Source organism: Protopterus annectens, chromosome 14.part0 (assembly GCF_019279795.1).
Source record: "Protopterus annectens isolate FY-2018-M chromosome 14.part0, PAN1.0, whole genome shotgun sequence".
NCBI classification, from domain to species: Eukaryota; Metazoa; Chordata; order Ceratodontiformes; family Protopteridae; genus Protopterus; species Protopterus annectens.
This window is the reverse complement of record NC_056748.1, coordinates 1142467034-1142493662: the sequence shown is the minus strand read 5'-3', so window position 1 is coordinate 1142493662 and position 26629 is coordinate 1142467034. Positions and strand designations below refer to the sequence as shown.

Here is a 26629-nt window from a genome sequence, read left to right as displayed (position 1 = left end):
CTAGCTTGGTCTGCAAGGCTCTGGAGTGCATCATCATGGAATTCATTAACAAAGACATTGGGAATCTCCAAACACTTGACCTGACTCAGTTCGGCTTTGTTAAGGGCAGATCATGCCTACTAAACCTGCTTGACTTCTTCGAGACAGTCACCAAGGCCATAGATGAGGGAAAGGTGGTTCACACAGCCTACCTTGATCTCGCCAAGGTTTTCGACACCATTCTTCACTCGGGTATTATAGAAAAACTCACCAGCCTGAACATAAACCCCTACGTCACAAGATGGGTTGCCAACTGGCTTACAGACAGAACTCACACGGTAAGAATAGCGGGCTCCAGATCCGACTCTAAACCAGTCACAAGTGGTGTCCCACAAGACTCGGTTCTGGGACCCCTACTGTTTGGCATATATTTCTCAGAAGTACAGGCAAACACAGGAGGACTATGGCTAACCAAGATCGCCGATGACTGCAAACTGGGAGCTATAATTGACTCTCCGGCTGATACGGACATCCTTCAAAAAGGCCTTACTGAGACAGACACTTGGTGTCAAAGTCATGGCCTCAAGCTAAATGCCAAAAAATGCATACTCATCCCATTTGGGAAAAACAAAACACCCACGAATTACCACATAGACAGCAGCCCCCTCAATACAGAAGAGGTAATAAGAGATCTGGGGACCCAGGTAGATAGTAATCTCTCCTTTGACAATCATATTGCCAAAGTAGTTAGGAAATCCTTCTATGTGGCCCATCTAATTACTAAGGGGTTCGCATCTAGAAATAAAGAGGTTATAGTGCCCCTCTGCTCGTCACTCATCAGACCCATCATAGAGTACAATGCCCCATTTGGGATGCACCTCACAAGACACTTCCAACAGCTGGAAAGACCGCAAAAGCACCTCACTAAGAGGATTACTGGCCGCAAACATATGTCCTATGCAGCCCGACTGAAAAAACTCCTGCTGTACTCAGTGGCATATCGCTTACTCAGAGGTGATCTCTGCCTGACTTACAAAGCATGTCCAACTCAGAATTGATGGACATGCTCCACCTAAAGAAATCCAAGTCACTGCGAGCCACACGCTCTACTGAGCTAAACCTTGCTACAACAATAAATAGAACATGCTGGAGGAATAGATTCCTGTCACAGAGACATGCTTTGGAACAAAATTCCTAACTACATTAGGCAGCGCCCCTCACTAACACTCTTCAAGAGAAGCCTTGAAGAGTGGATGGGTGATAGAAAATACACCCCTGGGATCACTTCATTGGCTGTGCTTGACAGAGGCTCAGTTAATTAATCAATGGGGCGGCGAAAGCCGACACACTCTGGCTAGGCTTAAAAATCCCCTCGGGCAGATAGCCTAGTGCCTACCCATGAACCTCTGTTGAGTGTTCTAATATCGACCCATTTTCAGCGAATGCTGAAAATATCGAAAAAACAGAAAACCAAATTTTTTCTAGGGAAAGAATTTGGTTGTCTGCTTCTGTTGCTTCGGTATTTTCAGTGCTCTGGTGGAAAGTTATAGGTCGGGTTCAAGTAAGTGTGCGATTGTGTGGACGTGAGGGTTAGGGCGGGTTAGGTGAGTTAGGGTTAGGGTGTGGGTCAGGAAAGTGTGCAATTGTGTGGACGTGAGGGTTAGGGCGGGGTAGGTGAGTTAGGGTTAGGGCACGGGTGAGGTGACTGTGCGATAGTGATGGACCTTAGGGTTAGGGCTTGGGTTAAGGTAAGTGGATAGTTAGTGGTGTATGTATAGTTTAGTGTAGGGTTAGGTGTAAGAGTTTAGGTGTATGTGTGTGGATTGCTGTTTGTTTGGTGTGCTTGTGTTGTGTGTATGTGTTTTGGAACAGCAATTTTTTTTTCATAGGAAAAAATTCACTGTTCTGAATATTCGATGTTTTGAATTTTTGATTGATAGGGTTCGATATTAGAACACTCGACATTTTGAATGTTCGGTGTTCTAATATAGACCCATCATTTCATATAGTTTTGAATTTTATGTGGTGTGAACAGGTTTTAATATGGTTATTATATAAATTTTAGCTGAAATATTACTAAAAGGTTTTAAAAGATTGACTGTCATGTTTAAGTGGAATGAAAAGCTCATGAACAAATGAGTTAAATGGGTGTTTGCTTTTAATGAAGTAGAATATTTGATTGGTTGGCATGGCAATTTGAGTATTTAAAAAAGAATGTAATTCACTTTAATTGTTCTGAAGAAGCTCGGGAGATTTCTAGGTGAAAGTGCTTAACATGTTTAAAACTTGCTTTATATAATAAAGAGTGTTAAGTTTCGCGGCTCTAGTTTTGTATATCTGTACTTCGAGTGGATTTAGTGACTGCTTTTTCATGGTTTTTTGATTGTCATTCATTGAATAAATATTGCTTTCAAATAATTTCTTTCAAATAATTTTTAATGATAATTTTCAGTTAAGTCATTAGCATTGTTTAATGTACCCATATCACAATGTGTCCCAAAAGTAAAATATCCTTTACTGTGGACATTGCTTGCCATTGCATGTAAAGCCATAAAAACTTACTGGAAGAATAAAGCATCGCCAACTTTTCAAGATTTCAAGAAAATCACAGTCTTCTTGTCTCAAATGGAAGTAGCAACCATAAAGAATAGAACTGATAAGACAACATCATATATCAGTTATTGGCAGAAAGTTGACAAAATATTGGGCAAAACAAATTGATCTGATTAGTCAGCACAGCATCTTAATACAAACTGCATATTGTATATGGAAGCATGTGCTGTTATAGATTTTATACTTAGGCAATTGTATATAGTTTCATTTGTAAATAGCTGACTAGTTGATTATATTATATTATTTTTATGCTTCACTATTTATGGTTCAATCTATTTGAAGATATTTAAAAAATTTCTTTGAGTAAAAAAAGGCTTGTTTTTACTGATTAAAAATGTACTTGTAATTCTAACAATTCCAAATTCTATGTACATTCATCTGTCTGCCAACAGAAACGTGGGACAGTATACTAAAGGTAGCTGTTAACCTGTTGCTGCATATTTTCTGGACTTTTCTTGATACTGTTACCAATACTTACTTTTGCAGATTTTGTGCCCTTCCGTCTACATTAATACAGTAGAAAATAATACAATACATTCATCACATGTTTAGTTCTAATGCAGAAGGTTCATAGGTTAACAGCTTCATACTAGTTCATTTGTAGCCCAGCCTCAAGATCTCATTTGTCAGTATCTCACAACACAAAATAACTACTACTACATTTCTTCCCTTTTCAATGAGGGTTTGAGGGGTGAGACTGCTGAAATTTTTGTTTTGCCATCAATTTGTACAGTCTATGCTTGAAGAAAGTTAGAAATCTGCTTTGATTTTCATTTAAGGGAAGTCTTTTCCACTATGTCGTGTGTCTTGGCCTTTTTCCTTTGTAAATATTTAATACCTCATGTGAACCTAAAATGCCTATTTAATCTCACCAAATATATAATGATGTTTTATTGTTTCATTTTGTAAGTTGTATAATGTGTCCTTTGTTTTCTCTTTTAATTGTGTATCTATGACTGAGCCTGAAAATGGTCCATTAAGATTAAATGTTCCATGCTGGTAAACAAATGTATGTATGTACAAATAAATACTTAAATAAATACATAAATAAAAGAAAGATTCTTAGAAGTAGAAATATCTTGCCAGAAGTTCCTGTTTATACCTTGGTAGTAGTTTAGTTCCCTTTAATGGGTGTTGAGGTGGTGTGTGTTTTGCGGATGTATAAGACATCGCACAACACTGAATCCTTCAAGTCACTGTAAGTGAAGCAAAGGACTCTGCCTCACCATTATTCACAGCAACACAAGACCGTGACCTTTCATTACATATGTAAAACCACTGATAACATTTAAACAACTACGAAACATCAATGCAAACATTCTCATATATTCTATGTTATCTCTTTCAAAGTACAGCAGTGCTTGGTTGCAAATACCTGCACATACAACAAATACAAGAATTCTGCATTCATTTCTTCTCAGAGATGCACCAAGTGTTATCGACTGGTGACGGCCAGAGTTTTGTTTTATTAATGCTGAAAATTATGTGACATAACATGCGTAAAAATCTGCTATAGAAAGATATCTAGGAATACCAAAATTTACATGGAGTCAACTGGAGTAGCTACCTTGAAATTCCATGTGGATTTGATATGATATTCTCTGTAAACTGTTAGCTTCTGCCTTACAAAATATAGCCACACACAACATTTGGCTGCCAACTTGGGCATAACTCTTTGGTTAAAAGATTAGGACAATAGATACTGCTTGTACTAAAAAAAAAAAACACCATTCATTTTACATAAACAACCTCCTTCTCTAACCACACTGACCATAACTGCTTGACTATCTAGGGTCACAAAATATTTATTACTAATGACAGTTAAGTGCAAATGTACCACAAGCACAAACTAGCAAGACAGTTGCCATTCTTTCATCTCAGCTACCACATATACAAGACAATCACTTTATTATACTAGGTGATTGCAGTCACACATGGGAGTCTGTAAATATCCCAACCTGATAGGACAGAAGTTAAGGCACAGGATTACCAATTGGCAGACTTGGGTTCAAAACCTGGTTGGGGCACAACAGACAGCAACAGAAAGGCCAGACAATCTAATTGTGTAATATATACCATGAAAATCTTGAGGGGTCTGCCCACAGAGTCGCTGTAAGTTGATTTAAACTCAGGGGCAATTACTTGTTTGCTTAAATATCCCAGCTAACTGCTAACCTCAGAATAGAATTGTCAAAAACAGTATTGCTATGGTCACAATACAAAGCTGCTGATAATCCTGACACTTGCAATCAATAAAATAGCCCTAGAAATAAATGCAAAAAGTAATGAACAAAGAAAAAATCACATACATCTTAGATTGACTGAATCTGATAAATCTAGGCTTTTTGGGCTAGAACTAATCCATCTCACATTTAAATCTATCCAAATAAAAAGACACTCAGTTCATAGTGTCAATTATAGCTTAATCTATGGCTACTCAGTTGCCAATATAAGAATTAATTAAGCTGTAATCCAGATACATAATAAAAAAAAAACGTACCCACAATGTCCTAACAATGCTCTCACTTTCAGTTTCACTATTATATAACTCCTGAATATTTAGGACAATACAGTTTATCATGTGGCTTTTTATCATGCCACAAAATCTTGCTGAAGAAAGACTTTGTGTTCATGTCATTAGTGTAGGCTGTTGGACCTTGTTTTGTCACATCTGCTGACTGTGTTTTGTTTTTTGAGTTGTGGGAGTCAGAGAAGATTGAAAAAGTTAGTTTTATTTATTTTATTTTATTTATTTACCACTTTCCTTTTCCCCCTAAGTTGTGGAACCTCAAATTAGTATACTTGGATATTAGGGTGTGTGGGTTATCTGCATCAGGGGTGATGCAGGGGTCCAAATTGTTTTGTAATATTTGTAATATATACATCTTTTGCAGTGATTGCTTAGGAGTCTTATGACAACATAGGGTTGGATGTCATTTTTTTTTACATCTCAATACGAAAGATGAGAAAATCATAATAAATCCTTAAATATCACCAATGTGCTCAGAACAACAATTCCCTATGGTCACTGTGACATCCCGCCTCTGGACCAGTGACACTGGTGGGAAACGTTCACTGTGAGAAAAAGACACACACAGTATTTTCAGATACAACTCTCTGCACCAAGTACACTTTTCCTTAAGAGCACACAGGGAATACACACTCCAGTCCTGGGGCTGGGCTTTCTTTCCAGGCCCCAAATAAGACTCCCCACTGACCACTATAGAGATGAGTCCTTAGCTGGGTGTTCCAAGCCAAGTTCTCCATCACCCTATCTATTAAATCAGTGCTCTCAGTTTTCCTGTTCAAACTAGCTGTCACACATACCCTCTTTGAGATTTGATTTTCACATACACACACACACACACACACACACACACACACACACACCTGGGAAAGGCTGGCACAGCTTACCCACTCTGCCACCTCCACCTAGACCATAAGGTAGTTCTGGTGCCACCAGAAAACCTGAAGCCAACTACTTTAAGAATCTTACCAGGGTATCCAGTTACACTTATTAAAATTAATACTTGTAGAAATGGTAGTGTTTAACGAAGCAGCAAGCCTTTTACTAAATGTGGAGCCACGGTGCCACTAAATAAATGCAAGTACTCTCAAAGGTTACATATTTTCTAAAAGACCAGCCATAATGAAAGGTTTAGCTACTGTATATTTAATATTAAATAATAAAAAAGGAAAATACTGGATATCTATTCACAATAAATACCAGAGTTTCAATGACAGGAAATATAAAAAAAAAAACAGACGGAAAGGCTCAGACAGATATGAAAATAAATGTAGCTAATCTCACTACATTCTCCTACCTGACTGAAGAATTACTGTTCCCTAGTTACTTACTTAAGCAAGGCAAGACAAATGTGGATGAGTGTCTTGTCAGATCCAAAAACAGAGTGCACCCCTCACATCTCTCACTAGTGTAAAGATAAAATTTCAGTGCTGGCTACAGAATGACATCACATCTGGTCACCTGACTCTGTGTTTCCTACACTATCCTTTCACTAGAAACTGAGTCAGGATCTGTCACTAATGTGTTATAATACACACAGAGAACTTTAGCTAAGGTTTATTACAGCATCTGGAAACTGTAAAACAATTCCAACACTTCCACCTTTCCTGCAGTAACTAACAAGCCATTCTCTGGCACCCCAGGGAAGCAATTAATTCACTACTAAGGACAACAGAGAAGGATCCCAGTCCAGGCTTTTCAAAGACATTGCATCTCTGGCTGCATTCAGACCTCTGAGATAAAATCTTTATGGTCTAAACCAAGTCATTTAATTTCAGGCTATTTTCTTAAGAATAGCTGGACTGAGCTTAACCCTTTCCCTTCCAGTATCCCCTGTTAAACTGTATGCATTTCATCAGTTACAACAATGCAGTCTGACATACATGTATATTTATTTTCTGTCTAGCAGGACCCACTGTTGATACATTGTTAACATAAGCAACTTTACAAATAAATTTTTAACACAAACATCTGTACAAATCAGTTTGATATTCAAATGGCATATACTTCTTTACAAAACTCCAGCTAGCTATGCTGGCATATGCACAGCTGGCACTACCACCTCATCACATCTCTCCCACCTTTGAAGACTCCAGCTAGTTTTTCAAGTGCTCCCTGAGAAATATTGCTTGAGAGGAATAAGCCCATCTGGGAATACATTACCCCATACCCTGATTTGACAGCCCATCTGTATTGGCATTGCTGACTGCAGTATGGTGCTGCACTGTCATATCATATGCCTGCAACCCTAGGCTCCACCTTAATAACTTGGCATTTTGCTGGCTGGCTTGATGTAGCCATGTTAAGGGATTGTGTTCTGTATCCAAAGTGAATTTCCTTCCATACAGATACGGCTGAAATTTTTGCACTGTTCATACTATGGCTCGACATTCTTTTTTACAGCTGCATAACATTCCTCCCTCAGTTGGAGTCTATGGCTGAAATATACAACTGGGTGCTCTTCTCCCTATGAGAAAACATGGCTGAGTACAGCTCCCACCCCATGGTTCAAAGCATCCACCTGCACAATAAATTATTTGCTGTAATCTGGACTGGCTAGCACAGGTGGTCCTCTCAAAGCCCAGTTAAGCTTTTGGAATGCCTGCTCACAGGCTGGGGTCCACACAACCTTATCTGTCCTGTTTTTGTCTCATCAGGTCTATGAGGGGAGCAGCTATTGTACTATAATTGGGAAAGAAATTTCTATAGTACCCCACTGTCCACACAAGAATGCCCTTATCTGCTTTTTGGTAACAGGCAGGGCATACTTGAATAGTGTCCACTTTGGCAGGCTGTGGCCTGATCTTACCCTCCTCACTCTATGTCCCAGGTAAGAGACCTCTGCCATACCCACCTGCCACTTACTGGGCTTAATGGTCAAACCTTCCATTTGCAGTCTGCCAGGACCTCCCTGACATGCTAAAGGTGCTCTTGTCAGGAATGGCTGTAGATGGCAATATCATCCAGGTACGCAAGGGCATACTATCCTGGTCCTGCTAGGATATGATCTACCATCCTCTGGAAGGTTACTAGGACAATTTTCTTCCCAAAGGGCATCTTCATGAACTTGTATAATCCAAAAGGAGTCACAAAGGCTCCCCTCTCTTTAGCTGTGGGAGTCAAGGGTACCTGCTAGTAGCCCTTGGACAGATTAATAGTGGTTAGATACGTAGCCCCACCCAGCTGCTCTAAGACTTCATCTGTCCTAGGCATGGGTTAAGCATCTGATACTGTGTCACTGTTTAGTTTTCTGTAGTCCACACAGAACTTGGTGCTGCCATCCTTCTTTGGTACCAAGACCACTGGGGAGGCCCAGAGACTGTTGGACTCCTGAATTACTTCTAGTTCCAACATTTCTTGTTGTATGTATATGTGTGTGTGTATATATATATATATATATATATATATATATATATATATATATATAGGGGAGCCCTTCATTTGTTAGAACTTTCAAATGTTCGAAACTCATATGGCCGACACCATATGAGCGAACATTTGAAAGGCCAACAAATGATAGCGGAGATCCTGCTACAGTGCGGGAGATTCCCTTTTCCTGCACTGTAGTGCGATCTCAGAGTGAGAATATTTAAGTAGCAGGGGGTGTGGGGGGTGCAGGGGGGCTTGCACCCTGCATAAAACAGGTTTACTGTGTTTACAGGTAGGTAAATTATGCTATTTCAGGATGTCGGTCTTTCGGAATGTCGATCATATGGTGTCGGTCATATGAAAGTCATCATTCTGAACGGTCGACATTCTGAAGTGGACCCATTTTACATATATATATATATATATATATATATACACACACACACACACTCACACACATATATAGATATATATCCTTAAATTGATCAAATACCATTTATGTAGATGTGTATAATGTTAAAACAAACTGATCAACATTATCCACATTGACACGCTTCTTTGCATGCACCGAGAATTAATCTCTGTGCTTACAGAACTTAAAAAAAAAGCACAAAGGAAACATCACTTTTTGCACACCCTGATATTCCATGATAATTATATATTCTAACGTGGAGATTGCCCAGTCCCCGGGAAAAGACTATAGTCTTCCACCTGGGGACTGTCAATCTCGCATGCTTGTCAACCATCTGTTTAGTTGACCAAATTGTGTCGATTAAACAGACATCGACCAAAGTACCATTAAAAAAGTTACCAGGACATATACATTTTATATATATATATATATATATATATATATATATATATATATATATATATATATATATATATATGAGAGAGATAGCATCACTGACATTAGTTGATAGTTATCCTGCCTGCTTAATTTTGTTGACAGAAAACTGTCAACATTCGTGCTAGATTGCTATAATAGCTTTCCTCTGTATTGTGTGATCTTGGAGCTGGTATATTTAAGTAGAAGGGGGGGTGGAGGGTGCCATATTTGTATTTGCATACTCTGAGGTTATGTCTTGGAGCATGTTGTCAGTTTGTGTCAGGGTTTAGATGGTCAGTTTACTGATGTTTTGATTAATGTCAGTACACACACACACACACACACACACACACACAGACACACGTGCACGCACGCACGCACGCACACACACACACACACACACACACACACACACACACACACACCATTTTTAACCTGGAGCTATAAAAATGAGATGTGGTGCTACAGAAAAAATATAATTTCCACATAACTAGATGTTTGCTTTTATAATGTTTAGTGTTGAAGTTAAAAGACTGGTAGGGTTAGTGTTATATTTGTCAACAGTGAGAGGCTTTACCAGCTTTCATGTTTTGTATTAATACTGAAGTGTTCATAGACATTCTCAAGTCTCTTCAAGTACTCTGTCAATAACCAAATGAATTACCAGATGTAATATCGTGGTGAATTTCTTTTACTGAGATCACGGCACCTCCAATAACATTGTTGTTTTCATCATATACCATTCCTTTGATCCCCTGGTGAATCTGTTGGTAAACATAGATAGAGACAGCATCAGCAAGACACCGTAACTGATGATTCATTTTTAGACAGTCACAAATAATATATACAGATATGTTTGTAGTACAACACATTTATTTTTGCATAAACACTGCTATCTGTCATCACTTTGTTATATAAGTTACATTTGGCAATTGCATGGTATAATATTTTCATTCTGTGTCTAAGCTACTTAAATTCAATAAAAGGAAGAAACATTGCCTTCTTCAGCTATTTTTTTTAATTTATATTTTGGGCCCATATATTCAAAATCCTTTTTGGTCTTTCTAGTTGCTTTGATACTACGTCCAATACCAATATGCTCAAACTGCTTCTCTCCCAGAAGCTGATGTTTATTTTCCCTTCCTGTCTAAAACAATAAATATCCTGCATTCTGGTTTCACTGATATACAAATTAAGTACTGCTGGTTCAGTTGCTTTAACTAGTTTCTTGATGGTACAGCAGGTCATACAGTTGATGTTAATGTCCACTTCGTCAAAGCCAATTCATTCAGAAATATCTGACTGAATAGGACTTTTGATGTGCTGTTTTATAATCTCCTTGGAGGTGTCAATAGAATGTGCTTAGTTAATAATGTGGGACGAGGACACAAGCTTGTGTGTCATCTCCCCTATCCTAGCATGACGAAACTCAGACTATCGACCAACAGTCTGATGACTTGGATTCATCAGTATTCAAGGACACACATTTTCACGTTGTCAGGACTATAATATTTAAATATCACTTCAGCACCTGCTAGTAGAGTGGTATTCATACAGAAATCCAGGCTGTTGCACTCTTAAGCACCCTCCTCTGCTTGATATAATTTTGATGTTAATTCTACTCAGCCATAATGAGTACCTTTGCTAAGGAACAGACTAGGACTATTTTTATATCATGGTCATTTATTGCCTGTTCAGGTATAAAAAGGCATATCCATAAGTCAGTGTTTGTAATCATCCAGAATTCAGATTATGTTTTGATGCCTGTGCATGCTGACCAGAACAAAACTGTATGTTTCTTGATCATCTCTGGGAAATTTTGAAAAAGGACATTTATGGTACACTGTGCAGATAGAAGTGAAAGTAGGATAGTTAGATATCACATAATCTTTGTTTCTGTATTTCTTTGGTGCAGGGGATCATGCGTGTGTGTGTGTGTGTGTGTGTGTGTGTGTGTGTGTGTGTGTGTGTGTGTGTGTGTGTGTGTGTAAGAGCTGGTTACGAAAGTGACCATGTAACTACTAGGAAAAATACATATTTTTTAATATTGCGAAATGCAGAGGTTTGCTGGAAGGGAGGCAAGGATCATAGTATCTATAGATTACCAAGAACTTGTTGTTATAGGATCAATACAGAGCAGGAACACAATACTTTGGAAATGTTATTTGGTGGATCATTACAAGTACTAGAGAAACAAAGAATTTAATAATATTATTTTAAAGATTTGGGTAAATAATGGATAAATCACTGTAGGGAGGGAGATAATTTCATTTCATACAGAAATCCAGGTTGTTACATTCTTTATCAGCCTACTCTGCTTGATACAATTTTGATGTTAATTCTGCTAAGCTATAATTCTTTAACTGCAACAAAGCTTCCCCACATCTTAAATGACCATTCTCTGCTGATTTTGTTCCTACAAAATCAATCTCATACCACGGAAGGGAGAGTTTGTGAGTCTACAACAAGATGGCTGCCATTTGGGAATGCTCAAGACCAAGTGACAGTAAAAGACAGTCAGTGAGCAGATTAAGTATTTCCTTTGTTTCTGTATTTCTTTGGTGCAGGGGATCATGCATGTGTGTGTGTGTGTGTGTGTGTGTGTGTGTGTGTGTATAAGAGCTGGTTACGAAAGTGACCATGTAACTACTAGGAAAAATACATATTTTTTAATATTGCGAAATGCAGAGGTTTGCTGGAAGGGAGGCAAGGATCATAGTATCTATAGATTACCAAGAACTCGTTGTTATAGGATCAATACAGAGCAGGAACACAATACTTTGGAAATGTTATTTGGTGGATCATTACAAGTACTAGAGAAACAAAGAATTTAATAATATTATTTTAAAGATTTGGGTAAATAATGAATAATGGATAAATCACTGTAGGGAGGGTGATAATTTCATTTCATACAGAAATCCAGGTTGTTACATTCTTTATCAGCCTACTCTGCTTGATACAATTTTGATGTTAATTCTGCTAAGCTATAATTCTTTAACTGCCACAAAGCTTCCCCACATCTTAAATGACCATTCTGTGCTGATTTTGTTCCTTCAAAATCAATCTCATACCACAGAAGGGAGAGTTTGTGAGTCTACAACAAGATGGCTGCCATTTGGGAATGCTCAAGACCAAGTGACAGTAAAAGACAGTCAGTGAGCAGATTAAGTATTTCCCAGTTTCATTACTGAGGAGGAAGTAGTGTCAGAAGCAATGGGACATGCAAGCAACATGTTGGTCAAAGTCTCAAGACTGCAAGAACTCATGACAGGGGCCATGAAGGGTGAAATGGCAGTAAAGGGGGGAAACCATTTTGTTGTGACATAGGTGAAGCCAGCATATAGGTTCATAATTCCTATAGCTATAATAAACCAGTAGTATGCAAACAGTTGTGGGATTAGTCATCAATTTAACAGAAGAAGAAGCTTTTAAGGTGAGGTGAGCTGACCATGAGCTAATAGTTTAGAAGATGATGGTAGGAGGTAGAGTTTGTTTTGAGGATACAGATAGAATATTTTCAGTTTAGACTATGCTAGAGGGGATGGGAATTGACAGAAGATGAAAATAATGGCAGAAAAGAGAAGGAAAACAATGCTGTTTAGTTTAAGATGGTTAGACGAGTGTAACCTGTGACTCCCAGAATGAATTTACAGGATCCCATCTATTCACAAACTGAAGTTTGAATGTTGACAGGGTTTTACTCTGTAATATGTAGGGGAAGTATGTTGGAGTAAGAATTTATCCCAGGTTGGGACTTGCTGACATTTTGTTATAAAACTAGTAGATTAGGAATCTTAAGGACTTGCGTGTATTAGGCTGGAGGTTTAGGGCTTGGTTGTTCGTACAGGGAAGCTGAGTATAATCACAATGACAAATAACTAATCCATAAGCGTATTAGACTATCAAACTATTGTAAATGGATGGTGTAACATTCAGGGCATGTAGTTTTAAATGGTAATGCTTAGCTACAGGGAATTTGCATATCATGTGGAGCACATTCCTTAGAGAAGTTCACTCTGATTAAAGATATTTTTAAAGTTGATCAAATCCACAACAACTCTGTGTTGTAAAATAAAAAAAATTGACAAATCTCCAGGTATTATATGCTGTGAAATTGGGGGAATTCTATCTATGGAAGGGAATGAATATACTTGTTTTCAAGAGTTTATGCATCTGCAAGTGCAGAAATATAATTTTCAGTGGAAATATGTTAAAACTGTACCAGTCTGGAATTTTATCAATGCAGGGCAACTTAGAAGACTGGAAGCTTTGCATTCAAAAATTTAATTTGTTATTAATTATGAGTAGAATTTAAGAGAATCTTGAAAAGGCACAGTGTGCCACCTTTCTGCATATGACTGAGGATGAAACCTTAAAGGTATTTAACACTTTTACTTTATTTTAAGAGGAGAATAAAATAACTGGCCATAGAGTAATTTGGTAGTTTTTGTGATCCTAGCATCAACTTGCCATTTATATGTTGATTATTTATTACAAGTGCACACAGTTATACAAAAAATTATATTAATGAACTGAAGAATTGAGCCGAAGACGGAATTGGTTGAAGGAATAATTTATTAATAAGAAACAGTGGTCTGTGATAGAAAAAGGATAAAAAGGAGGGGGGGGGGTGAAAAGACAACCTTGCCATATAAAAAGCTATATGTGTATAAAATAAATGAAGTTACTAAAACACAGTAAAAAATCTAATACAGGAACAGAATCAAACAAAATAAAGTATGAATCAAATAAAAAGAACAAGACCAAGAAACAGAGTGAGAAGGTGCTGTAACAGCAATGGATTTAAGAAACACAGAAAAAATATTGCACCGTTGAAATTCAAGCCTTGTGGCCTAGCCATGGCTATACACAAGGGGAATTATTATTATTATCTGCTTTTAATATGTTTTGTTGAATATGTGATTCAAGGAGGCATTTGCAAAGAAATGTAAAGGAAAATGACTTCAAAAGGATCTGTATGTTGAACAGAAATAAGAAAAGGAACTGCCTGTTGGCCCTATTAAAGTGAAAAGAGTTGGCACAGTAAAGTCTGACAGTGTATCTTAAAGACACTGAAGCAAGTGAGAAGTTCAGATTGTTGGAAGGAAATTATGTCCATTAATAACCAAAATGCTGAATATAAACTATATACAGGAGCAAAGTATAATATTTTGTTTGAAGATACTTTCAAAGTACTGAGGTTAAAAGGCACAACAAGATGCTGTATGTGCACACTTCTGATTTATTCAGGCTGCCAAAAAAAGCCAGTTGGTCAAACTCTAATAATATGGCAATATAAAAATGCAAAGTACAAAATATTTTTCAGACTGTAGCATTTAAAGAAAGTATTTTTCCTAATAATAAAGGTCACTTGGCTTGTAAGAAGCAGGAAGAGTAAAACAAACTTAGCATTATGAAAGCAGAGTGAATGTGTGCAACAGCAACAACAACAACAACACAGCTTCAGAGACATTTCAGATACTGTACACTGCCATAGGCAATTGCATCTTTCATGCTTTGTTGATTTATTTACTGGTATAGCACATTTGCCAGAGGACTATCATATACAAAAATGTTCTGACGTGATTCCAGTGATGCATGCTACAAGGAAAGAATTTGTAGCTCTCCTGACTAGAATTGAGCAGGAACTAAATCATATAGAGAGCTTAAATGTTACTACCAAACAATCAGATCCAACAGAAATAATAAAGTACTGTTACTGCTGTAAAGAAAGGGAAGATTCACATTTGTTTTGATGTGTACAATGTGACTAAAGTGATTAAAAGATAGTATTACCCATCACTTACAGTTGAAGCAATTGTCTGAAACACACCATATGCTAAGTTCTTTTCAGTACTAGATGCAAACCAGAGATTCTGGCAGATGAAGCTAAGGGATGAAAGCTCCGCATTATGTGTTTTCCATAGACAGAGGTACAGATTCCTTAAACTTATTTATTTATTTATATTTGTTGACTGGGAATGTCCAACTGGACGTAGGTCCATTTTCAGTGGAGGCCCGGGGAGAAAAGCTCCATAGTTAAAATAAACAGACAGAAGTTACATTGGATTACATAGCAATTAACAATTTACATGGCAATTACTTACAACATATTTACAGATGAAGAACATAGTACATCAGTAGACAACTGAAATCTTTATCTGTGAAGTACATAATAGACATTAACAAATGTTACAATAAGAAGTTCCTGCTGTATAATAAGTACTAGGCTTATGAGCATCTGAGCTTGCTATAATCAAGGTAGTTAGTGGAGTGGAAAGAAAGGTAGTGGTTGGATGGGGTGGGTGATATTAGAGTGGGAGTTGCAAGGGCATAGCCATGTTTTTATGTGCATTTTAGTAAAGTTTTGAACTGGGTGCATGATGGTATGGAGGTAATTATGGGTGGGAGGGAGTTCCATAATTTCACTATGGTGCAAGAGAATAGTGCTTCACCAGCAGAGTTATTGGCTTTAGAGATCTGCAAGTGATTTTTATTGCCAGATCTTAGTGGTCTGGTGGTGCGATAGGGTTGGAGTAGATTCTGGAGTGATGGGACATTTAGTGGATGGTTTACTAGTTTGTGGGCAAGTGAGAGTTGATACCATTGAAGGAGGTGTGGGAGTTCAAGCCAGCTCAGTTCAGCAAGTGAGAGACAGTGGTGACTACGGTAGGATGCCCCTGTGGCAAATTTGTTGTAGCAGGTCTCTAGCTTGTTTAGATCGCATTGCCTTAGGTTGGTATATACTGGAGAGGCTTAAAGGAGGGTGGAGATAAGGTGGTAATTTGCTATTGAAATCTTTGCTGCTTTGGTGAGAAGTTGCTTATTTCTGTATAACGCTCCTAGTTTTTTTGTGGACTTTTTTTATGGTCATGGATATGTGAATATCAAATTTTAGTTTATTGTCTATTTCCACTCCTAGCAATTTGGTGTGTTCAGTTGGGTATATAGTGGTGTTGTCTTTTGCTGTGATGTTAAAGTGAGAGTTGTTTTGAGTATATTTGGTGGGTTGGAAGATGAGTAGTTTAGTTTTGTTTGGGCTGAGTATTAATTGGGCGTCGGATAACCAAGTTTCAACAGAGGAAAAGGCTTCCTGTGTGACTTTTTGTAGTTTGGGTAGGGACTGGGCTGAGCAGATGATGGTTGAGTCATCTGCATATTGTATGAGTGTGCCATGTTTGGTGGCAGAGGCTAGATTATTGGTGAAAACAGAGAAGAGTAGGGGTCCAAGGATGGATCCTTAGAGAACCCCTATGGAGACAGGTAGTTGGGGAGATATGTCATTCTGCCATACAACGGATTGTTGGCAGTCAGACAGGTAACTCTGAAACCAGTTGGTGACTGATTGTAAGAAGGATAGGTTATTGAGGACAGAGATAAGTTGTTTGTGTGGGACCATGTCAAATGCTTTAGATAGGTCTAGGAAAGTAGCAGAGGAGAGATAGCCATTGTTTTTATGCTGAAGAATAGTGTTAGTAAAGGAGAGTAAGGCAGTGGTGGTGCTATGGTTTGGTCAGAAACCATGCTGAGTATTGGAAAGGAGGTTGTTAGTAAGGAGGTAGTCTGAGACCTGAGAGTGTATCCATCTGTCTAGTATTTTGAAGAGTGGCGAGAGAATAGCTATGGGGCGGTAACTGGTTAGTTCTGTGGAGGGTCCGCCTTTGTGGAGGGGAATTATATGTGATACTTTCCACAGTGTGGGAACGTAACTTTATGACAAAGATCGGTTAATCAAGATGGATACTGGGTAGGCCAGAGCATCAGCTGCGATTTGTAGGTATTCACTTGGGAGGTTGTCTGCTGCTAATTTGGTGGGCTTAAGTTTAGTTAAGAGTTTTTTTATGTTGGAGGTAGGTACAGGAGAAAAAGAAAAGGCAGTGGGGAGATTACTAGTTGATGGTGTGGGTTGGAGGGGCGGGGGGTTGTGTTGTTTAGCTAGTGATAGTATGGTTTGTGTGAAGTGTGTGTTGAATGAGGTAGCAATATTTTCTGAGGAGTGAGGGATGTTAGGAGGAGGGGTACTGACTTTACCTGGGTGAAGGATGGAGTTTATGGAGGACCAGAATTGTTTGGGGCTGTGTTGGGAGGAGTCTAGGGCCGACTGGTAGTATTGGAATTTGTCCTGTTTTATTTGCTTTTTGACTCTATTGCGTAGTTCTAGGAATTTCTGTCTAGTTGAGAAACTTCTACTCAGTATTTCTTCAGAATAAGATGTATTTCAAAGAGCAGCTGTACAAGTAACTGATGGCTTGAAAGATATTGCAAACATAATTTTGATCTATTAGTGTGAGGTCAAATACAAGAACAGCATGACAAGAGGCTAACACAACTACTAAATAGATTAAAACAACATGATGTCAATTTAAGTCTGGAAAACAAGTCTTATTCTAATATTATATGGACTAAAGCCTGATGCAAGAAAAGTCAGAGCAGTTGTTCAAACATCAAGATCAGAAGACAAGCAGGCATTACAGAGTTTTCTTGTAAAGATACAGTAGCTTCAAAACTTTTCACCCAAAATGCCTGAAATAACTATGCTTCTAACAAAGTTGTTAGAGCAAAATATATCCTGGCAATGGAGCTAACACCCAAAAAAAGAGATCTGAAATACAACAGACATCAATGTTAAAAGGCAATGATGTGGGTAAGCAGCTGTATTGCCAGTACATGCTAGCCTTACCAACTCAGTTGCTAATGGACAAGAGACTGAAAAGCAAGTTACCTACTTTAACTACATTGCTAATGCCTGAAAATTAACACAAAATAAAGAAAATGCAGGAGATAAATCAGCAGAGACATAGTAATGTTATGATGGAAACTATCCGATGTGCATTTTGAAGACTGCATAAGAAAACAGAAACCTTCAGAAAATTTTCAGCCATTACTGTTTGTGGGGAAGATGGAAAGCAATAAAGATGAAATATCAGAATGTGTAGAGAGATAGGAATGGTAGATGAGCTCTATGCAAGTAGTCAGAGAGCGTAAGATGTCTAGTCATATACACCTCTAAGGAAACACATTTAAACGCTCTTGTTACCCTTATTGCTCTCCTGCCAAATCCAGTAGGACCATACATGATAACCCTTGGTGTAAATCTGTATCTACCCATCCAATCACCAAGACTAGAGTTAAAGGCAGATAAAGTAGTACTTTGCTTCATTTAACGTGATAACTAATTCTGTGGGATGGGAATATGTTATATTAGAAACTTCTCACTCCAGTGAAGCTTGTTTATTTGTTAGTGTAAATTTAGATCCCTAGGACAGGTGTTTATATAGAGCCATTGCTTTTGTGAAGAAGTATGAGGTCAAACAGGATTAGGTCTTTCATGGCTTAAAATGTGGGAGACAGTTCACTGTGGAGCAGCTTGAGTGCTACTGATTAAAAGGAGAGTTGTGCTAATCTGTCAGGATAGTTTAAGGATTTAAGGCCTTTAATTTTGTTGGTTAAAATTCATTAGGGCCTTTCCATTTGAGCATTATATTTGGATTTGTACATACCAAAGGAGGCACTGTATTCACTGAAGGGCCTGATATAGTCAAATGACTTCTTTGGATCTTGCAGCTATTTCCATGATAATTAACTGAGCCAGAGGAAAAACAGACATTAACTGGGTCAGATTGAAGAATGGCCTGACTATGGTGGAAACAAAATGACTGAATAGGAGAGAATTGCCAATATAACTACCCAGATATCTTGTGATCATATGTGTTTTAAGAGGAGTATAACTTATAAAATGTGAGACGAGAGCAGTTGTTTCTCAAATAATAGTATGATGCACTTTATTCTATTTAGTATCAACTGTTTTCAGTAAAACAGGTATGTGAATATTCCAGCCTTTGTCGGAAAGGTTTATTATCCGTAGATGAGCAGATAACAGTGCCTATCTTGCATTCATCAGTAAACTTAGTCAGTCAGACTCCAAAGATATTGGCTTTGATTTCTGCAAAGTAAATGCTCGGCAGGAGGGGAACCAGCACAGATCCCTGTGGTCCTCCACTAGTTACAATATTACATTCAAAGAGTGTAGCAGCAGCTTTCACTACTTGTGATTCCTTAGATAGTCAACTTGCAATCTAGAAGACAACAGAGTGGTTTACAACCAGTTTGTATACCTCTTCAGTAATACCATCATGGGGGATAATGCCAAAAGCCCTGGCCAGGCCAAGATAAGCACTACTGTCTTCAGATTCTGTAACCTTTTTGAAGAAGTTTCAATAGACAGGACCTAGCCTTCATAAAACCAAAAGGAGTGGGGTCTATATCAATTAAGTTGCATATGCGTTCTGCTATGATACATTCCATGACTTTGTGGTAAGGCTGGTTATGATTATATACACTAATATGTTTACATTCAGAAGAAACAACAACGAGTGCTCTCTCCAGAAAATAGAGACTATGCAGCAGTAAATATAACGAAAAGGAAAACCAGATAAGTAGAGACAGCAGCCCTAGTAAGCACTTTAGATACAAAAAAATCAGTGATGAAACCAAAAAAGAAATATGTACAGTTTAAAAGCTGAGCATGGTAGTAAAGACTGAAAATATGCATTCATTACAATACTTAAATATGTGCAAAAGGATTGTGAGGTGAAATACCAATTACACACCAATGCACCCCTTAACCTACTGATAATTTTAAAATGATCACTGTAACATAATGCATAGTCATTGTAACATAATGTGTGTGTGTAATTTTCAGAAATAAATATTTATAAAGGCTGCATAGTTTTAAATGCTAATAAGCTAGCTACAAGAAGCTTTGTGTCATATGGTACACTTTTTTCCACAGTTTATTTTGATTAAAAACTTTGCGGACTTTATTCATCATCCACAGTGTAATTGTTTTGTTAAATTAACCATGTTTGCAAAACTACAGAAATCTCAAACATGTTCTTTTAACACATAGCAGTCAGGTACATTTATTTATTTATGTATACTTTGTTAACTGAGGTAGACCCACTAGGCTAGTGGCCTTATTTCAGAGAAGATCTGAGGTGGTATTAATACTATTAGGTGAAATTTGGCCAAAGCATTGACGAACGTCCCATATACTTTTTGTTGTGAGAGGGAACATTTTGTGTTTGCACTTCCTGCATCTGTTTCTGCCACAGGCGCTGCTCAGAGAAGCAAAGAGTTATTAAAGCAGTGGATTTGAAACAGTTGTTTGATGGTGACTTGGAGTAGAAGAAAGTGGTTGAGCCTTCAAATTAGCTTAAAAATGTGTTGAAAGATCTGTGTCTGTGGTCAGGGAATTGACAGAGAAGGTGTATATGCCTTCTTGTGGAGTTCCAATGGTTGGAGATAATGGTAGGAGACAGCTGAGTCTTCTGTGGGTATTTTGAAACAGCAGAAGGGTGCATAGTCAGAGAAAAGGCAGGTGAGCCTTTTCCAGATTCAGAAGAGATTTTCCAGCAACAGCTATTCCAGGAAAATAACCAGCGCGATGAGGGAATTATTATTACAACTCTCCAGTTGGGAGGGTTGCATGATGTTTTATTAGAAAAATTACGTGAGGAAAATGAACCTGAGAGTAGCAATGATGTGACATGGGAAGATATAATGAAGAAAATTCAGACTGAAGTGGTACGTTTCATACAAAAAACAGGAGATAAGACAAAAACTTTTGCTGATATGGTTAAAAAAAAAGCAAAAATAACATTAAAAAAGAAACTGTTATGAGACAAAGAAGAAATTATACTGTGAAGATTTCTCCAAGGAAGAAAGAGAATAGAAAGATACGAGGTATGAGACAATGTTATTTCACCTTTAGGAACTTCTCCAGCAGAGGTAAGAGCTTTCACTCATATACACAAAGAAACGTTTTGAGAAATAATTTTTGAAAATGGTCAGGCAATGGAAAAAAATTTTGAGTCAATATGAAGATAAGAAAACTGTACTCCATTGAATGCCTATGTAGTTATGTAAAGCTTTTTTCAAGAGAAACTAAGAAAAAAATACAGATTCCATTTAGAACAGAAACTGAAAAATAGACTTTGAAAAGACATTTAAACAGCATATGTAAAGATGTATTGGACATTTCTAAAGTTTTTGACAATAGAGGATTATGAACTGGGGGTTAGGATTGTAATGTTGTACTAAAAATTGAAAAGATAAAATCATTCATATCCCTAGTATTATAAATACAGATGGTCAAGAATGTGTTAGCTATTGGGGTCAACCCAAAACTTGTTTCTACTGTGGAAAATAAGATCATTTGATTGTTGATTGTGCAAAAAGGAAATGTTTTACATGTGGTGCGACAGGTGATGCAAAAAAATGTGAGTTAAAATGTAAGAAATGCAATACAGTAGGTCATGTTTAGAACGACTGAAAAGAAGGGGCAGTAGAAATACATGAAGCTACTGTGTCTGAAGACATTCAGTGGGTTATGGAAGTAGTAGGTGAAGAAGATTGGGGACAAATTCATATAGAAAAAATACAGAAGAAACAGTCAAAAAATGATAAAAGTCTGACACATAAAAAGTAAGAATTAAATATGGAAGAAGGTACTGAAGTTAGTGATGAAGAAGATGTCAGCTGAAATATAGTAAAAAAAAATGAAAAACTCTATAGGTAAAGGAGTGAGAGAGAGAGAAAGAGAGAAATTACTGGATTAAACACAAAGGAAAAGAAGAATGAAAAAGGGTAAAGTTTTATTCTTTATCCTTAGAACATTTTCCTAAATTGAAATAATGGAAATTGCCAGATATTATCACTGAATATTAAGAGTTTTAAGAGCATAGTTAGAAGAATAGCTATTATATACTGATGTAAAAATATGATACTGATATCATTATATTAGAAGATACAATATTTTTAACAAAACAAGAAAGATTTCAAACAGAATGTCTGTGGGGTAATGAGATATACTAAAATTTAGGACAATATTTATGTTCAGGACTAGAAATAATTATGAAAAAGACCATTAAAGTGCCTGATATTACTATAATTTTAATGTGTAGGATTACAGTTATTGAGGTTAAATGAACAGAGAAAGTTTATAGAATAATTGCGTTATATGCATATGTAACTAGTAAAGAAAGAGAAGATATGTTTGCCTTAATATCGAGTTACATTGCTATTAATATGGAAGTTGTTATAGTAGGAGACTTCAATTGTAATTTGAGAGAAAAAAAGAAAGGGAATGGTCTTAAAAAGTTATAGAAATTATGAGATGTGGAAAGTTAAGAATATGGAAAAGCAATTCATGGACATATAGTAGAGGATAGAACACAGACTATTTTTGCTTTCAGAAGTGAAATAAAAAAAATGAAGGTACATTAGACACAGGTTTTTCAGACCATAAAGCTATCTGGATAGAATTTGGAAACAAAGGTAGTAACGTTTCGAAAGGAAAAGGTCTAAAAAGAATTAATTAAGTAGAGTGGGTAGGTGAGGGTGAAAAAAGAAAGAATTATGAGAAGATCACATAAGCATGTGACAGGTCTAAAAAATTGGTCTGAATGGTGGATGTCTTTTAAAAAGAAATATAAAAAAATGTTATCAATGATGGCAAGTTAAAAAGAGAAAGGAAGTGAAAAAGAGTTAAAGTAATTAAAGGGAAGAACTTCTTAAAAATTTAGAAAGGAATAAAATTACTATTTTAAGAAATAACAAGAGTCATATGCAATAAATCAAGAACAAATAAAAAAATCTGTTGTATAAACAAAGACATTTCCTAAAAGTTAAAAAATAATTTAAATAAAATAATTATGGAAGATACTATAATGAGAGAATTAATAGACAAAAGGGATAGTACAGAACGATCAAATATATACAGTGTTTATTACTGTAGAATATATAAAAGATGTATTTAAATTATTAATGAATAAAGGATATTGTGGAAAGTAAGAACATTCTCTGAGCAAGAAAATAAAAATTTGGAAAAAATATAAGATTAGAAGAACTGGATATAGTATTAAGACAGGTAAATATGCATACAGCAGCAGGTCTGGATGACTTAGACTATCAAATGTATAAGAACATGCAGTAAGTCCAAAGATGCATTTCATAGAAGTATTAAACGTGTTTTAACAAAGGCTGTAAACATAAGGAATCATGTACTGGAATTTTTACATTTGTATGGAAAGAATGTGAGAGAAAAGATAGAAATTGGTGGCCGATTGTTATGAATAATACTGATTATAAAATATTTATGGATGTACTACAGAAAACAGGAAAGAATGACATCAAAATTAATATTTTATTAGATTCAATATATAGTATTAAAGGAAAAGGGATGTCAAGAATTATTAATCATGTTTAGAAAAATTGCAGATGACATACTAATATACAAGAAAAGACTTTAATTATGGTAGGAGATCTAAGCAACACTTTTGACACTATTCATCATAATATGCTATGGGATATATTCATAGCTTATAATTTAAGTATGAAAATAAGAAATGTACATGTTAAAGCATACACAAATGAACAAGATTAACGTTTTGATTAATGGATGGCTCAGTGAAAAATGTATTTAAAGAGGTATAAGGCAAATATATCCTTTTAGTAACATTATATTTTCACTAGTTATGAATGCAATAACTAATTATATCAGTTTAGTAGATGGTAATGTTAGATGCAGAAGAAAGGAATGTTATCGATATATCTATAATGTTATCATATGCAGATGACATCATTCTAGTTACTAAGCGTTTGAATGGAATGAAAGAAGTTATAAACCAAATGAATTTGTATTTAGATAAAACTGGTATGTTTTTGATCATAAAAAAGTAAAGGTTTAGGGCATGAAGGTATGATTAAGGGTACTGAATTCAGCTCTCAAGCGCAAAAGTTATTAAGTATTACATTTGAAAAATAATGGGAAAACATTATGAACAAATCAAGAATATGTGTTCATTTTGAAGGTATTTTAAACTTGCTTTCAAGAAAAAAAAGTTTATTTGCTTAACTATGTTGTATTAGGAAATACTACATATACAGCTAGTGTGTTTAGTATACAAATGTCAATTAAAAAGATATTATTAATACCATTTTCTCCTTTATATGGGGATCTTATTTTAATCCTGTAAAGAGAGGTATGCTATATGTAAAAAAATAGAATGGTGGTTTAGGATTTATAAATCCCGTTGTATTTGCAGTTTTGTTACATCTGTATAAAATATTTTAATGGGTAAAGGAAAAATGGCAATTTAATAAGTCTGTTATTGGAAACAAATATAAAAAATATGGGATATACTGAAAAATTTTAAAAGAATATATATAAATGAGAAAATGAAAGTATGTCAAGAGAAAATTGTAATGTGGAAAATAGGTATAGAAGATTTAGAATATGAAAGAAAAAAGTGGCATACAAAAAGTAATAGCAACAGGATCTATATTATATCAGCAAATGCTTGAAATTGTGAATGCTGTATAATTAACCCAAACACTTCAAAAATTGAAAATGCCAAACACACAGATCAGCGATTTTTCCCAGGAAAAAATCGCTGATCCATTAAAAAAACAAAAAAACAAAAAAAAAAAAAAACAAAAACAGAAAAAAAACCCCAAACACAAAATAAACTGGGCGGATTCGCCTGCCACACCCCTTACTTAAATATACCAACTCTGAGATCGGAACACAGTGGAGGAAATGGCAAAGTCCCTAAAACGGCCCGGTGATTTTTTCCCCTGGGAAAAAAATCTGTGTTCCATTCTTTCGGAATTTTGCCATTTCAGGTAAACACGTTCGATTAAATAGCATTCGCAAATTTAAGCGTTTGATTAAATAATAGGAACTCATGGCAAACTATTTTTATGTATACCCATGGAAAGAATTTGAAGAAGTGAAAATCACAGTTAAAAAAAGCAAGAAATGATAGATTTAAAAAAGAAACTAGAATGTCATGACTTTTTATGGAGACTGTCGATAAGGAAATGACTAGACAAAGCAAATATGCCATATTAAAAAAGTGAAAGAATGTGTAATCATAGTCATAAAGAAGAAACTACTGAACACTGATACATTATGGACTAAGTTGGATATGAATCATTATTTAGACAAAATTAAGGCATACAAAAATATTAACATGAATATGATTTAATATTTTTTTTTTAAATAAAGATAAAATGTTTATTAAAAAGGTTTATAAAATGTTTAATGTTATGTGGATAATTTTGAACCAAAGAGTGAAAAAAGTCTATATAATGCTATATGGAATTTATCAGAAATGTTAAAAAAAAATAAGATTTTGGCTGTGAAAAGTAGAATAGGGGTCAGATATAAATGTATTTTGAATGTAAAAAAGTGAATATGAAGTCAATGTAAATAGTTTGTGAATAATATTGTAAATATTATTTTATTTATACAGTTTATATTGTAAATATTCAAGATTTGTTAAATAAAGGACACCTATGGTTTTCAATAGGTATCATAGGATCTTTCCATCCACTATCAAATGAAACAGATGGGGCCTCAGTTTCATGAAGGATGAGAGACTCAGGGGCACATCACCCCCTCTTACACTGCACTGCACTGCACTGTCAGCTATCAATCTGCCTAGTGGAGGAATAGAACCCAAAGCCTTCTGCATCAAAGGCAAGTGAGCTAACTGTTGCACTACTGACACTGATATTTCAGTTATCATTACTGGTCTAGTGTATTGTATCACACCTTTGCATTAGATACACATCCCTGTCATCTGTTTTTTGCATGCATTGGTTCTTGTTCATGTGTTTTGAGCAGTATGTTATTCAGATAGGCGTATCATTGTGTTTAATGTCTGAGGATCATGTTATGGTTCTTTAACATTCAGTACACAACTTGGTCTTTGTCAGTCTTCTGTGATTACACTCGAATTCACTTCGTATAATGACCCATTCAGTGAGTCCAACACAAGTTTCTGTTTCATTTCAATGCTGCATGTATTGTTCATTATGTACAATGTAACCATAGATCCTTCATTCTCTGCATTTATATACAGTGAGACCAGTGTGTGTGTGTGTGTGTGTGTGTGTGTGTGTGTGTGTGTGTGTGTGTGTGTGTGTGTGCGTGTGTGTGTGTGTGTTTTTTTTTTGTGCTCAATGTTATGCAGCTTGATTGTGAGTCAGTGGTTGCCTGTTTATTCTATTCAGTGGTAGTTGACCGATGTGATCTCTTGGGTACTTACACACCCCAAGAGAATATCACTGCTGTTTAGCTAAACATATACAGACAGAGAAGGTCTTTATGCTCCTTACTCATTGAGTTGATCCATACATTCCCTTTAGCATGGGAAGATGGAGTGGGTGTTTGGATTCTTATCAGCAGTGCAAGACCAAATAGACTGTAGCAACAAGCTGAAAAAATAAATTGTGATTCAAAT

General features: G+C 36.2%; 1 protein-coding gene across 1 annotated transcript in view; it reads right to left on the bottom strand.

The window, feature by feature from the left end:
- Positions 1-26629, bottom strand: part of CPN1 (carboxypeptidase N subunit 1) — a 549032-nt gene that overhangs the window by 94871 nt on the left and 427532 nt on the right. The window contains exon 7 of the mRNA XM_044056935.1: positions 9982-10081. Within this exon, the coding sequence (XP_043912870.1) occupies positions 9982-10081 (100 nt within the window). The remainder of the gene's footprint in view (positions 1-9981; positions 10082-26629) is intronic.